Genomic DNA, 16069 nt, shown 5'->3' with positions numbered 1-16069 from the left:
CAAGGTGGAAAGGCAAAGAGCCGTTTTGTGGAGGGTGTTTTGCCAGGTGGAGACTGGGAGTTGGTGGAGCATGAAGGCTTTGAGGCTAGGTGTCTGCACTGAGGGGTATTATGCTTCTACAGACTACAAAATCTTTTTGGACTTTTTCAGCCAGCAGGCAAAACTGTCTATTGGATTTCCAGCCTATTTCCACTGTAGGAAGCTGTTTTATAGAGAGGGTGAGGTCATGGCCCTTTCTCGCTTTTTGGAGAGAAGTCCATCCCCCATGAGATGTTGGTTATTCACCCTTGCTTTCTGTCCTCCACTGAGGCTGTGTGTCGAGAAGTTATAGCCTGACCCTTAACTTTGATCTCCCCTTTAATTTTGAAAAATGCAGGAGGTCTAAGAAGGGATAAAGAACTAATGTGGAGGTTGGAGGCCTGGCCCTGCTGGAAAGCACGGTGTCAGTTATTGTACATATGTGCTAGCCCTCATTAAAACTTCCGCATGTATTAACTATTTCTATTTCTTTTTTTTTTCTTTTAATTGTTACTTCTTAGCTATTTTTAATTTACAATCCTGTATTTTTGTGAGGTTTTTGTTGCAGCTTTTCAGGGTTTTTTTACAAGAATTTATGTGTTACAGCTCTGGAACCTCTTTAGAGCACAACCACTTTCCCTGCTTGTAGGATAACAGGAGATTAACTACGACTGTGCCTTTTGTTGTTGCTCACACGTGGTGTTGAGTCATTTTCAGATTATTCTCAGGATCAGGTAATGATTAGGTGCATTGCACTGAAGGATTGTGTTTACAGTGTGTATCCAGTAGGGCTCTGAAAGTGCTGAGTGCGGGACATGTTCAGGACAGAACCGAGCTGCACTTCCTGGTCAGAATGCCTTTGGCCAGGACCTTTGTACATGTCCGTTCAGCATAAAACCAGGAAACAGTCGGGAGCCCAAACACGGGTGAGAGATGGCTCCTCGAAGCCAGATTGCTTTGCTTTGTAGTATAGCATTCATCATTTGCGGAGCAGAAGGTGAGATGACTTCTTATTGCTGTTGGGGAAGCAGCTGCATTAACAAGCTGAAGTGTACTGATTTTCAAAGGCAGTACATCTCAAATACTTTTGTTGCCAAGCTGCTGAAGTATCCTAATAAGCTTGATGCAAAAGTTACTGGGTTTGTGAGACGAAACCATTTCTGAGATGATTTTATGAAAACAGAACTTTCTGTCATTCTTAAAAGGCAGAAAGCAAAAACATTTCTGAATTGTCTAAACAAAATATTTTTAAGATCTTGTTGGATTATAGATTTAGAAAATAGTCGTGATTTTGACTGTTGCTATTTACTGTGAGGTTTGTTTTTAAGCGTTGTGCTGTTGCACAGTAACTGAACTGTGTTTTACCTAGCTCCAGCTGTCACTGGCAGAGCCAGCTGTGGGAGTGTTCCACATGAGTGTCTGTCATTGCACAGAAGGGAAAAGAAGACTGAACAAAATTGGAAGGAAAGAGCTGAAATCTTCTGAATTAAACAGTCAGTTAAAAATGCTTTTCATTGAAAAGTCTGTCTGATAATTATGAAGATGCATATTTTTTTTTTCTTCCTGATGTGTTACTTAGGACGGAATGATGCTGAGCCAGAAGTGACTATTGCACTGGGACGGCTCAAAGGGAAACAAACTATTGTGAAGGAGACGGACAGACTTGTAAATGTTTTCCTTGGAATTCCTTTTGCAAAAGCCCCTGTTGGACCCTTGAGGTTTTCCCCACCTGAACCACCTGAACCCTGGAATGAACTGAGAGATGCAACTTCTTACCCACCAATGTGAGAGTTCGTTTGTATATAGGACCTGCTTGTGTTTGTCAGTGTTGTCGTGTTTATTAGTGTACAGAGGTCTGGTATTTGGTAAGGAGCCTGTATTGACTGGTAGTGAATATGCTGCCAGTACTGAAGTATTTCATGAGAACTGTGGGACTAGAACGCACAAAGAATTCCTAGGAAATTCCTGTCTTAGGAATTAATGTTTTCTCATTATACTGTGCTGAAATAATTAGCTTTTTAAGGACAGGTATAGAGCTGTGCTGTCACAGCTTGCACCTCTCACTCTATACAAGTAACACAAAGTTTGAGCACCTTGTGGGAATTCAGGCTGTGGGGTACAAGGAAGTGTGTTTTCTCTGTCATTGTTACGTTGATGCTATTGCAGTTTTATCACTAATAGTCATGTTTCCTTTCTTTTGTGAAGATGTCCTCAAGATCTGTCCTTGTTGAAAATAGGTGAAAAAAACTTTAAAGAAAAACACATTCCATTCCGAACTTCTGAAGACTGTTTGTATCTAAATGTTTACAGTCCTGCTGATTCAAACAAGAACAAGTTACCTGTACGTAAACCCGTTGTACAAAGTTTGCACCTAATTATAGCTCCTAAGTCACTTAGTTGCTTTTGAAAATGTGATGCTGTATTTGCAAAAATAATGTTACATAAAATTCAAAGTGCATCAATCTAAAATTCAGCTCCCATTGAGCTTCAGTGATTTGGAGTTCTTGATTCTCTTCTGTTTTCTTCCTTTTTCAAATGGAATCTACCATGCAATGTATAAAAGTGTGTCTCACCCTTTTTCCTCTAAGGTCATGGTGTGGATCCATGGAGGCAGTTTTATATTCGGTGGTGCTTCTAGATATGATGGTTCTGCACTAGCGGCCTACGAGAATATTGTGGTAGTAATAATTCAGTACAGACTTGGACTCCTTGGATTCTTCAAGTAAGATGACCTATTTCACCTTTGTAAAAGTACTTCCTATCGTATTTAAACCATAGGTAGCTTTGTTTTCTGAATCAGCCCAACTTGTATACCAGCTTCCTGCTGTTAGAGTGGTTTGAATGCACAGAGTTTGCTGACATCAGGACTTAAGAACATTAAGAAATGCTCGTTGCATTGTCATTTGATTGTAGCCTGCTATCAAATCATAGTTGGGCTTATTTGGTTCCGGGTAGGATTTTTGTTCTTGCCTTTACTTCCATCCATTGCTGTGTAAAGCAAAAAAATCATATAGTGTAAAGGCCAGGAATCCATCCATGGGTGGGTCAATAAGCAATAGAGGCAAGTAAGTCAATGGGGCTTAGGTCTGACCGGGAAGGGCTTTAGGTCAGTAGGCTATACAGATCTTCCCTTGGCCAAATATGACACTTTGCACAAAATCTAAGTTGGTGAGATTTATTTATTCTGGTATCAGAAGAACTATTAGCCTTCCTGAGAAGCTGGCTTATTCTTTTCTTTCAGTACTGGTGATGAACACGCACGTGGGAACTGGGGATTTTTGGATCAAGTAGCGGCTCTTCAGTGGGTCCAAGAAAACATTGAACGCTTTGGTGGAGACCCAGGATCTGTCACGCTCTTTGGTGCATCTGCAGGATCTTGCTCTGTATTTGCACATGTAAGCATGCAGTGGATACACTAAAAATTAACATAGTTTAAAAAATCTTTAAAAACTCAATTAGTGTAACATTTTTTGCTTAATATGATTTTTGAAAGTAAGATTAATAGCACATTGTGCTAAATCTGGACCCTGCCCCTGTAAGCACATAAAAATGTGTCATTCTCCGCTGAATCCAGCAGTCTAGTCAAGTATAAAGTTATAGGATAAGAACCTTAATGTAGAATAAACTTTCTGTTCTTCCCTTCTTGGCAGATTTTATCTCCTATGTCTAAGGGTCTCTTTCATAAAGCAATATTAGAGAGTGGAATTACAATCCCTCCAGATAAAGCTTTACATCTCACAATAGATCTTAAGGTAAGCTCATTTTTTGTATTTTAAAGCATTTATAACCTAAACCAGGATATTATTTATATCTGATAATTTGCTTAAAAGAGAAAAGGAGAAAATCTAATTGCATATTATTCAACAAAGTTGATAAAATTTATTCCCACATTATACCTATAGTCTATTTATTTTCAGTCTCATTTGGTGTTGGAAATAGATTATACAGTTATGTGATTATAATATCTGTAGGTCAAGTTAAGTATTTTGAGTTACACACATGCCAAGCTGGGCATATGTTGATTTTCATGCACACTGTAACTTATACGGTAACTATGACGCTTATTATGGAAAGTTTTATTAGAATCCAGAAGAGGCATTCAGTTTTTATTCAGCTATGGTTTTTTATGCAGTACTTTTATTTGAAATTAATTATTAAAAAAAAAAACCTTTAAATTTAAAATTACATTCCTCTCTATAAGTACCTTTTCACTTCTCCTCCTGAAACATCAAGTAGTAATAATGTAGATATCTCATAAGTTGATTTTCTGAATTTTCTTTCCTTATTTGATTCATGTTACAACTTTATATTATCTCTATAGCAAGGTTTGTTATAGAACAGTGAATGGGAATACAGCAAGAAAGAGAAGTATGCCAGAATGATTTCACTTTGTGATCAAACTGTAGTATTTCTAGTAAAATAAAATACTCAAAGACCTATCAAGCTCACCTAAATCTGGCCTTAAATAAAACTGTTAACAGTACTGTGTATAGTAATTTTATGTTAATACATTCCTTAAAGACCACCTCACAGCTAACAGTTTTTGTCTCTGTTAATCATTTTCAGCGCATTGCAAGTATATTTAAGTGTGAGATGAGCAGCTCGCTCTCACTGATAAACTGCTTAAGGAACCAGGAAGCAAACGATATAGTCTTTAACAGTACGGTAGGTGAAACTTTACTTAGTAATATTTTTTTAATGGCACATTTGCAAAACTTTAGCTCAGCCTCTAACCAGAGTTCATTGCTGGCCTGTTCCAGAGTGCAATTTTCTTCATTTTTGTCAAAATACCGCCTAAATATTGAAATAATTTCACATAATTTCTGTGTAGAATTTTCAATGATGTGCTACAGTGCCTGTGAAGTTGTGAGCAAGACTGGAGCAACTTATGTTTTAACATCAGTTAGAAGCAGCACAGGATCAGGAAACGGTTACATTTCTCCGTGCTATGACCCAACCGGGCTTGCGTTTTATACTCTTGTACAAAACTATAGATTCGTGTTACAATGGCTGTAGATACTCAGATTTCTTAAATTTTTTGCACTTGGAACATTAAATGTGGACATTTTATTATACGTTTTGAAGGAAAAATGGGAAATACTATTAACACATAACTTTTTTTTCTTCTCCTTCAGGATATCACATTTCTACCTTTAGTTTTGGATGGAGTATTTCTTCACAAGTCGCCTGAAGAGATATTGGCTGGAAAAGAATTTAATGTAGTCCCATTTATGATAGGAGTCACCAACAATGAATTTGGCTGGAACATGAGATCTGTAATTTAGTGTTATTCTCTTTTTTTTGATTGATTGTTAACTGATGTGTCAACTGATGCAGGCAACTCTGAGAAGGTATTTCTGGTAGGACACCTTTCAAGTATGGCTGAAAGGGAAATATAGATTGTTGGAAATACAGACAAGGTAAACTTTTCTTGCATTAGGATTCTGTAGTGACCCAGAACCATTTGGTCACGAAACAGTGAGACAGGCTTCATCCTGCAGGTTAAACTACATGGGCACCCTCGGAACATTAATTTTATACCATATTTCCTTATCCTAAGTTTTTAATCCCTCACCCAGGCAAAGAGAGGAAAAAGAAGACTTATTACTTATTACTGAAAGAAAAATATAACTCATCTTTTCCCCAACAACATGCAGTATTCAGGATTGATATACAGAATGTTTAAAAATGTGACGTTGATCACCTTAAACAGGCTATTCCACCTGTCACTATGAACTCTGATGCTGGTTATGTCATTGCCCTGTGTTCCTCGTTACCATGTAGAATGATCTAGTGTTTGAAAATCTCATCTGGGGACAGAGTGTGGGCATAATGTGGGTGTCCAACCTATTCTCAATCCATAAATTCTTTCTCATATCAGTTCCATGGGTAACTTCAATAAATGAGCAGTTGCTATACAGAGCACAAAACAGCAGGAGGTAGATTTGTGTCTTTTCTCTTCTTCGTCCTCTTTTCTTCACTTCCTAAGTATCCATCTATGTAGTACAAAGTGTTTGTTCTAGATCTATGTAGTAATTGTGTGTCTCTGGGAGTGTGCTGGTACTGAGTCCAAGAAGAAAACTGTTAATTGAAATCTGTTGTAATTCATTTTGCAGACAGAAGAGTCATTGGATGTAATGGTCTAGGAGAGTAGGGACACTGCCTATCTATATTGCCTTCAGAGGGTTCGAATAATTGGACTAGAGACAGAGAGACCTTAACATCTCCCCTACCAGAGGGAAAATCAGCCCTTGAGACAGAGGAAGCTTTTGCTTCGTTTCTGCCCTAATGCTTTCTAATCTTAAGAGTTTCTCAAGAATATGTGTGTGGATTTAAGCATAAACTATATAGTATGAGTGGTTTCTGTAGAAGCCTTCCCCATGTAAACATTTACTGCAATAAATTCAAGCTTTTCAAGACAGCTGCTGCATCGTACTGCATTTTCACATATGATATGCCTCAAAGATAAAACCAGTAGTAAGAGTAAAGTGCAATAATGTAGTTCCAATGTTAAAAACATTGCAGAAGTTGAATGGCACTAATGACTTCTTTTTTTTTTCTTGTGCAGACATCAAAAATACCAGGTCTGAAGGAAATAGGAGATAAAAAATCAATCATTTCAACTTTAGAGTTTTTTCTCCCACTGATAGTAAGTATTGTTGCACTAGCCTAATTTGAGAAGTGAAATTTCTTTTTAATGCATATAACGGATTTGTGAAGCTTGATGTTCTCTGATTTCATGCTTGAGCTGTAGTGTTACCAAGACTATGCTCTGGGAAGAGTCCCAGCAAAGCTGATGGGACTACGGTGTGTGGAGTTACACAGAAACAGGATTGAGTAAGGCCTGGGATTTGAGGAAATACCTTTTTCCTTCTAAACCTCTGAACAAACATTTTTATCTTATACATTTGTATGTAGTATTACTGTAATGGTGTCCCTGCTTTTATGGTGTCTGGTTGATGGGTTTCAAAGCAGGATTTTTCAATATATTTACATTAAATTAAATATAACTTTTAAATAGTGACTTTGCACTCCTAGTTTTGAAATATAACTTCCAAGCAGCAAATTCCAATACTATAAACTCGGTCTTGCCCTCTAGCCTGATAGTCCATACACTTTTCAAGGACTCAGATAATTTTCTGTTGTTATTCCCATTTCTTTTCTCTTGAAGAAAAGAGAAACAAAAGGTATTATCAGGCAAAGTCCCTGGATCTTCGTTGATTCCTATAGAGTTTTAACCTATACAAATCCATTGCAAATTTGACCTGAGGTGGTTTGTTTGGCTTGGGTTTTGGTGTTGGCTTTTTCCCCCCACAAAAAATCTGAATAGGTTTTATTTGCCATTGTGGTTTCCCATGAACATGGGTGCTACCTTTGTGCCTTTGCAGAATGTCTGAAGTTTAAAAGATTACAGTTTTATTTGCTAATTCAGAGACATGATTTTTCTGTGTGTTTCTCGTTTTCCTGATTTCTCTTAGGATTTACCACCAGAGTTTCTGCCTATGATAGTGGATGAGTATCTAGGAAACACTGATGATCCTGCTGAGCTACGGGATGGATTTCTGGAATTATTAGGGGACTTAGGAATTGTCATACCATCCATTAGGGCACTGAATTACTACAGGGGTGAGCTAATGAACACCAATAGGATATTAAAACCTTTTGCTACATGCTGGATCAAACAATATAGACACAAACCCTGTTGTGTGTAGGCAGCACTTCTTGAGATTCCCACTGGGAACTTGAGGGTGAAGAGGCATATAGGTCTGCAGGACTGTGTGAAGCAAGTGTGTTTACTCCTTTATCCTTGTACTAGTGTCTTGCACTTGTGCTCATAGTCAACAGACTGAGAGCAGAGCGTGATGGCGCAAGTAAATGCTTGATAACTGAAGTATACAGGCTTAAAAATTGAAACATATTAAAGCAACCAAATTTGTCCTTTGGCCCAGTGCTACTTGGGAAGTCAACAGCTCTGTACTCTGGAGTTATTCTGGTATTGAAGTGTACACAAACCAGAACTAGAAAATAATTCGATGGTTTTTTGTTTTCTGTATGTTTTCATGGGGTTAATCTTTCATCTTTTTGTGTAAGTGCTGTGGGTTCTTCATTTTTAATTAAAAATAAAAAAAAATCTATTTGAATGTAACATTACGTTAAAAGTGTGGCCAGTATAAAGCTTGGGGCATATTTAAAGTAATATTTTAAACAGCTGATGTCAGCTGTGATTTACAGATCTCTTCCTTAACTCCCTAAATGTTACGTCTTCTAGAGTCTGGAGCTCCTACCTACTTCTTTGAATATCAACATCGGCCCATCTCATACGGGGATAGTAAACCAGCCTATGTGAAAGCTGATCACGGAGATGAAGTTGGGTTTGTCTTTGGAGGACCATTTCTGGCTGGTGATATTCAGCTACGCAGTAAGGAATAGAACAGTCCATGTTCACTTACAAATCACTCTCATAACATCGGCATTATTCTATTCAGTAGTGCTGCTTCCCTTTTAATCAGACTAAAGGGCATTTATTAACAGTGAGACCAAAGTATAACCCTTTCTCATGTTAGAATTTAACATGACTTTACTGTCTTCATTCTTTGTCCTGTACAGGTTGCTGTTTCTGAAGCACTCTATGTTGTACATGTCAACAATTTAGCCAAGAGGACATTTGCTCAAAAACATCACTGTCATTATACCAGCACTGTTGACGAATTTGACAAATAGCTTTGGCTGAAAAATAAATTTAAGGAAAGGTCAATGAAACTTGCAGGAGACTAGCAGAGTGCTTGGCAAGCAGGAAATATAGGATTTCTTCTTTCCTGAGGAATTTAAGCTAATGTCTCCTCCTTTCCAGGAAATCCTATGGGCTGTCAGGCCCCAGAGAATGTGGCACTCAGTCTCTTTTGCAGATGGTGTTCCAGTTGTGTTGATTAGAGCAATGCTTGGAACTCCAGTGTTTCACTTTCTGCACGAAGATCTAACAGTTAGGTTAAAGACTATTGTCTCCTATGACTCAATTAATATTTAAGCTTTTTATTCAAAATGGAACCAGTCCATTGGGGAAGGCTTAAGAGTGTACTCCTAAAAGTGCCTTTGCCTTGTCATTTTGGGCATTCTCGTAGGATTCTGGAAGGTCTGGTTCCTTCAGGCAGAATCCCACATTGCTACAGTCCAAATGAATGTGCCAGTCACCGAACGGTTGAATACAAGATGCCACATCCTCGGAAATATTATGAATCCAGCAATTTTCTTTAATTGCATATGCCTAAACGTATAATATTCAGGATGGCTTATCTTCTTTCTCATGAAACAAATCAGGGGCAGCTCTTATTTTGACAAAGAAATACAGAAATTCTACTTATTTTAAGTGATTTCACCATTTTTTTGCCTTTATCTTTGTCATTTGCACACTAGTTCATAGTCTGTTTCAAAGCCTACATAAATGAAAGTATTTCCTTTCACTCCACTGAACTTTGGAGCAATCCAGCTATGTTGTAAAAGCATTTCTCAATCTGTTACAAGAGCCTTTTGATTTTGTCGTTTCACCTCCTCCCCCTTACGTTATCCTGCACTAGAAAACACCATTTAGTTCTTTTTCTATTTGCCTGAATTTACTGAAAGCATTACTGTTATGGTTGATTTCAGTTAAATGAGCACACTGGTGCAGTGGCCATATGTGTGACTATATTTAAACGACCTTGTCTGGTATCACAATGAAGAAACTTTTGCCTAGTCACGCTGTGAACAATAGGGAGAATTTTCGTCCCACAAAGCCAAAATGAGATCAATGAAAATAAACCATGTAGCCCATTCCTTAAGTTGGAATGGGACTCGGGACACATGGGTTCTTTTTCCAGTTCTGCTTTTGGTTTCCTGTAAAGCTACAGGCATATCACCTTGTTTCCTGTACTGCAATTACTCAGTTTGTAGAATAAGGATAATTGTGTTCATCTTGTTCACAAAGAGTGCTGAAGTCTTCTCTGGATGATTGCTGTGTTACTAACATATTACAGGTACAATGCCTCTGTTGTAAACAGTAAGTTCTTAAAACCTATTCACAGGCTGAAATGCTCCTTCTGTAATAGCAAGGTTTTGATTTCTGCAACTCATAAGAGTTATTTAAAATTTTGTCTCTCAGGTGAAGTTACAGAGGAAGAAAAGAACCTTAGTAGAACTCTGATGAAGTACTGGGCTAACTTTGCTCGAAATGGGTAAGAATCATGAGATTCATGAGGCATAGGGAGTTAGCAATTCTGTTGATTCAGTCTGAACTTCTGGATTGAATCCCCTTGCAACTGAAAAGGACATTCACTCTCTCTTCATTGTTGTTTACAGAAATCCTAATGGAGAGGGTTTGGTTGAATGGCCATCTTACAACCTAAATGAAGAATACTTACAGATAAATCTAAAGCAAAAGAAAGCCAGCAAGTTGAAAGAAAAGAAGGTAGACTTCTGGAGAAAGGTGATGTTTGAAAAGACAAATAGCAAAAGAACAGAAAACAAGAAGGTTAATTCAGAGTTATAGTGTACAGTCTGAACATGCACATAATATGCAAACTATTAGGATAGTAAAAGAAATTACTTAAATCAATGTTCTTTTCACCTTTTCTTCACACTTTTCATAATTGCAATTATTTCAGTTACATATTTGTAATAATTCCAATTGATTTATTTCCCCTTTGTGATCCTTTACTTCTTCCTGGATTTGCATCTGCAACAGAAGCCTCACTTAATAAATTTGGTTACCTAATTTCCCTACTGCTCAAGTTTTTATGTTGCTTCCCCATGACTGAAGACAGACTGTAGCAGCAACATCATTTTAATAAAGTGAAATCAATAAAGACGGGATTTGGAGGTAAAACTGTCTTTTGATGTCAAGTGTATCAGCAATGGTACAGAAGTTTTAGTCTGATTTAGATACAGAAATGACTTCTATGGAGAAAGAAAGAAAAAAAAGAAACTAAAGAATGTTTTGCTTTGCAAGTCAGCTTGAGATAGTATATTTCTGACCGTTGTGATACATAATCTGTAACAGTAGTACTAGAATTAAGACTTCTCTCAAATGTTACAAGGGGGAAAAATGGTCTACACTACCCACACTTTTTTTCCTTTCACATTTATCACTAACTCCCTTAGAAGGATCAACGTTGGTAACGTTTTCACACTTTCTCTTTTCTGTGGTGCTTGGTGCTGTGCCCCGGGCTGTTCTCTGTGCCATCACAGTTCCAGATACTCCGTTTGCACTGGGTCACATCCCTTCAGTACTAGCACTGAAGAGACATTTGGTTGTACCAGAATTATTCCAGTGCCCTTACCGGCTGATATGCACTTGGACTGCCAAAAACAAGCCTTGAACACTTCAGTGTTGTCCAGAACTTCTTTCTCTGCTATGTCAGTTGTTTCCTATATCTGGCTCCCAGGCCGCTCCAGCTATCCCAGCCATATTGACCATACTGCTCACAGCACCATTATGCAGCTCCACAGATCCCACAGGGCACTGGACATCTCGTTCCCCCTTTTTGTCATCTCCCTGCTGTACCTCTGGAAGAATTCAAGATTGTTCATAGCTAATAATGTACTACAGCAACTACCAAGCTATCGCTTCTTTGTGAATTACTTTATTGGAAGAAACGGGGTGGGATTTCCTACATCTTTGTGCGCAAATTCTGTTGCCGTGGGAGGTCGGGTTAGGCTGTTAGCACAGCTGCTGTTTTGATAAGTAGGAATTCCTGTTGAGAATCTGTCCCTTCTCCTTTGTTTTAGCTAACATGTTTTGTGATGGGAATATAGTCTCAAAATAGCCTTGATAGATTTTCATTGCAGATAGAGTTTTACTTAGTTCCTGTACCATTCCCTTTAAAAGAGGCAGCATTGTCTGTATCTTAACAGAATATATGCTTATGTTGTAAGTGCATGCAGTGAAGGGCAGTGGAACCGATTCTTACACACAGGCACAGTGCTACAAATAAATCATAGTGGAAAATGTCAAAAGATTTTACTCCTGTCTATTTAGGGGTGAGAGCTGTGAAACTCAGTCCCATCCCAGAGACATCTCAATGTGAGATTGCCATGTGACAAAGCTTTATAAACTCTAGATCTAAGTTCTGTGCTTTCCAGCTTCATTGAATACTCACCAGAGGCTGAATAAAAACACAAACTGAGCCTGTTTTAAATGCAGACTTTCAACATTACTACCATACACACTTGAGGTAAAATCTAATTGTGAGCTCTTATGCAATTATGGGCCATAAACATGATACTTGTGTCTATTTTTCAGCTACTGAAATCAAGAAAGGTAACAGTGCATTGAAGTATAAAGAGGCATATATAATCTTGTTGCAGGATTATTTTTCATTGGTCCCTGACTTCTGCATTATTCACTGATTGAGAGTAAGCTGCCATATGTTCTCTCTTAAAATTCAATACCAAAGAGATGTTCTCTCTTAAAATTAAATGCCAGACGGGATTCAAGAATTCCACTTACCAGATATGTAACACAGATTCCACAAGTTTGTCTATTTCGCTAGAGTAAGGGTTTCCACGTATAGGTCATGCTTGTGGATCCGTACCAAGTATCTACAGGCAAGGCTGTAGGGATCTCAGATCCCATTTGTATATTTTCTTCTTTTAACTAAGATTGGCAGAGTTGGCAGAAACTGTTTTGCACTGGTAACATTTTCAGAGCGGCTGCTTCTTTGGGATTCTGGATGGAACATGGGCTGAGAGATTTTGCAAATCGTGTATTTGAAAGACAAGTAGTGAGTAGAACAAAGGAAGATTGAAGAGTAAGGCTTGGAAAATAGAAGAGTAAATGAAGGGGAAAAATAAAGGAAAAGCAAATAGGAAAGGACAGAGTGTAGTAAAATGAGTGAAGATCGGGATATAGAAAATAAATTGCTGATGGAGAGAATTAAAGTTTTTTTCAGCAAAAGGAGAGAGCAGCAAGCAGAGTGCCCAGCGTTTGGTTTTGTGGCAAAGGACTCCTGCAGGTTGCAGGTCACAAGTGAGCTGAGGTGTGTGTGCCCATGGGATGGAAGCTGCGACACAAGCAGGGATTCTCGCTGTTCCACACTGCGTGGAGAAAAAAAACAGAAAACAAGAAAATGTCTCCCAGTGAACATCTCTGCGTCTATGCAGCCATAAAAATTCTACAATGAAGTTATCGTCCCCATTATCTTGTTTGAAGCGCAAACTTGCCATGTTATCCCCTTTGCCAATGTGTACTGTGCACCAGCCATACACTGGGAACAGTACATTGGCATTGATTACAGCGTAGTGCTGCAACTCGCAGCTCTGTACAGAGGGCAGGAGCCTCCTGGTGACCAGAGAAAATGCCTGAGATAATCAGTGTGCACTGACTGTGTACACCTGAGGCCACCTGCCAACACTTTGCTCCCTGAGCAGCCCAGGTTAACGTTGACTGGGGTTACCTGCAAGGGCTGTAAAGCACACCTGTGCAGGTACACTGAGGGAGGTTGGAGTAAAGGTCACAAGCACAGTCCTAGTGCACAGGGGTACTAGCTGCATACTATGTGTGCTGAACTAATTTCATGACTCTAGGTCTTTATGGCCCACTCAGGTGAAAAAAAAGGTGCAAGCAGTAAATTAATCTGTGCTGTCTTTGACATCTGAGGATTCTTGTGATACATTATAAAATTGCAAAACAGACTTTCTGGGGCAAGAGCTACTGAGCCTTGCCAAAAAAAAGAGGCAAAGCCCAAAGTTCATGTAGAGCTAACACAAGTCCTTAGTTACACGAGCCCAAACCCTAACTCTAATGGCAGAAAATCTCTTTTATTTCTCTTCAGCTCTCTCTTCCCTCTTTTTCATGTCATGCAACATCGATAGATGTGAGTTCACACAGAAGCCCACAAACGTCCTGATTTTCAGAGGTATCAAATGTACAGTTCCCACCCAAATACCTTAATATCGTTCCCATGCTACAAAAGCTGAGGAATCATCTCGTTAGTGTTGAGAAACTCTCTAACTCTTGTATTAGCTACCAAGCAAACATCCCTGAACACGCAGGACTGATGGCAGGTGGAGCAGCATCCACCTTGCAGGAAAAGTGAGATTTTTCTGGTAGTGTTTTTGTCAGCAAATATTGTGTTGTAAGAAGAAAAATCCCTCAACGTTTTCTTCGGCCAAAGCACATTTTTCAGGAGTATTGTTTGGGGGTGGCTCTTGGTGGCTATATGGTGTGTTCCTTACCTTGAGTCGTTAATACCAAAACAAAGTAAACAGGTGTGATAAGGTAAAAGTGGAGTTCCCTTCCTGGTCTCTTGACTGTGTAGTGTGAGGAAACCCTGACACCGTTGTGAAGTGGGTGGTGTTCCAGCAGCAGGACGAATATCCTGTCACAATGAAAACTCTTTTCAGAGCATTTTACAGTGGCTCATGGGCCGGGCAGCTGCTCCGGCTGCCCCGCTCGGTTGGCTCACAGCTTGAGTATTGCTATTGCTAATCAGCGGTTGCCTTGCGTAACACGTACATGTAACAGGGTATATAAGGCAACAGGCTGCGGGGGTAAATATGTGACTGGCTTGAAAATGGCAACTGGAAAGGACGCGTTGCTGCTGTCGCTGATTCTGACTGTTGGGGTCACGGCGCTTGTAGCTACCGGTGAGCTTGGGAAGGGATTTTACCTATTGCCTTCTGTAAGGAAATAGAGCCCGTGGCAGCTTGTTCACCTATGGGAACCCCAGCTGTATCGGAGGAGCTGGGCAAAGAACCTTGCTGAATGGAAATTACGTCTGAAGAGCAAACATTTCTCAATTTCTTTTTGTGATCTGCTTTCACTCATTTGTCTTACTTGACTGATTTTGCAAATAGAGAAATCAGCTTCCTGTCCCATCATCTTGTCTGCTGGGGCAGCGCAGACCACTGCACCACGTCCGTAATTTGATATAGAGAACTTTCACACCAGTCTTAAAACAAATGTTACCTAAATGCTAACAGTATTTGTATATGGCAGAGCATTTTCAGGTATGTTAGAAGCTTTTTCTCTCGGCTGCACATGCTGTCAAGGGTCTGGAACGTGTTTTGTATATTCACAGATCTTTTCTTCAAAAGAAAATGCCTTTTCTTAATGAGAGCACCTGATTGGACTTTTAACTAACAACATGGATCAAAAAGAGTTAAGATCTACATGCAATTACTGATGTGTGTGGATAGTAAGACAATTCATCTGATATACCTGAGGGAGTTTATACATGGAAAACAATCAGAATGAAGGCTGAAATGATGTCAGCAATACTGATTTGAGTTTGTTGAAACAAAAGGTGTATATTTAAGAAGATAAAGCTCTTAGAAATCTGGAATTACTTACAAATAGACCAATTATTTTGTGCTCACGTCCCCCAGGACACAATGCAGAGCAACCAGAAGTGGAGACCAAATACGGGAGAGTCCGAGGGTACCGCTTCCAAGTGGACGCAGCCGAGAGGAGTGTGAATGTCTTCCTGGGGCTTCCTTTTGCTAAGCCGCCAGTTGGGCCACTGAGGTTTTCTGAACCCCAGCCACCTGAGCCGTGGAAAGGAGTCAGAGATGCCACTTCTTACCCACCAATGTAAGACAACAACACAGCCAGGGATCTTTGTAAGACTCGTACATGGTACGCAAGTCCAGGACACTGATGTGTAGGGCAATCACAAGCCACAAAGATACTTTCCTTGCTGCCACCTCGTTGCCACCTGTGACTGTTACAATGAATGCATTCCTAAAGATACCTCTATAAGCTGCTCTTTTTATGAAAAGCTCTTATCTGATGGGTATTAGTGACAAACTAATGTGGACCAGCACTTTGCTAATGATGTTCATGTATTGGAGCGTTTGGTCATTGCTTAGCAATGTATAAGAGCTGTGTAGCTTTGGAGCAGAAAGAGAAAGAAGCTGAGGAATTTTTTTAATAAAATGTTAGAAGAAAAAATTGCAGAATGAGTCACATGCTTCACAGGACACATAAGCACTGCAGAGCATTTCTAGTCTATGTTGTAAATATCTACTGCATTTGTGCTACTGCCCTTGTTTAGTGTCTCAAGCCTGAGAACCACCA

At 39.3% G+C, this 16069-nt stretch overlaps 1 protein-coding gene across 1 annotated transcript in view; it reads left to right on the top strand.

Moving 5' to 3' along the window:
- The window catches only part of LOC308044790 (uncharacterized protein), a gene marked incomplete at both ends in the record, with an annotated part of 55772 nt that overhangs the window by 5262 nt on the left and 34441 nt on the right, over positions 1-16069 (top strand). Inside the window, 15 exons of the mRNA XM_080351660.1 lie at positions 151-218; positions 1598-1802; positions 2224-2359; positions 2607-2740; positions 3260-3413; positions 3669-3770; positions 4585-4683; positions 5154-5294; positions 6587-6667; positions 7497-7644; positions 8288-8437; positions 10154-10226; positions 10351-10533; positions 14516-14637; positions 15379-15583. Of these exons, the coding sequence (XP_080207786.1) occupies positions 151-218; positions 1598-1802; positions 2224-2359; positions 2607-2740; positions 3260-3413; positions 3669-3770; positions 4585-4683; positions 5154-5294; positions 6587-6667; positions 7497-7644; positions 8288-8437; positions 10154-10226; positions 10351-10533; positions 14516-14637; positions 15379-15583 (2001 nt within the window). The remainder of the gene's footprint in view (positions 1-150; positions 219-1597; positions 1803-2223; positions 2360-2606; positions 2741-3259; positions 3414-3668; positions 3771-4584; positions 4684-5153; positions 5295-6586; positions 6668-7496; positions 7645-8287; positions 8438-10153; positions 10227-10350; positions 10534-14515; positions 14638-15378; positions 15584-16069) is intronic.

This window comes from Nesoenas mayeri, assembly GCF_963082525.1.
Source record: "Nesoenas mayeri genome assembly, chromosome: 12".
Lineage (NCBI taxonomy): Eukaryota > Metazoa > Chordata > Aves > Columbiformes > Columbidae > Nesoenas > Nesoenas mayeri.
This window is presented reverse-complemented; position numbering and strand designations above follow the sequence as displayed.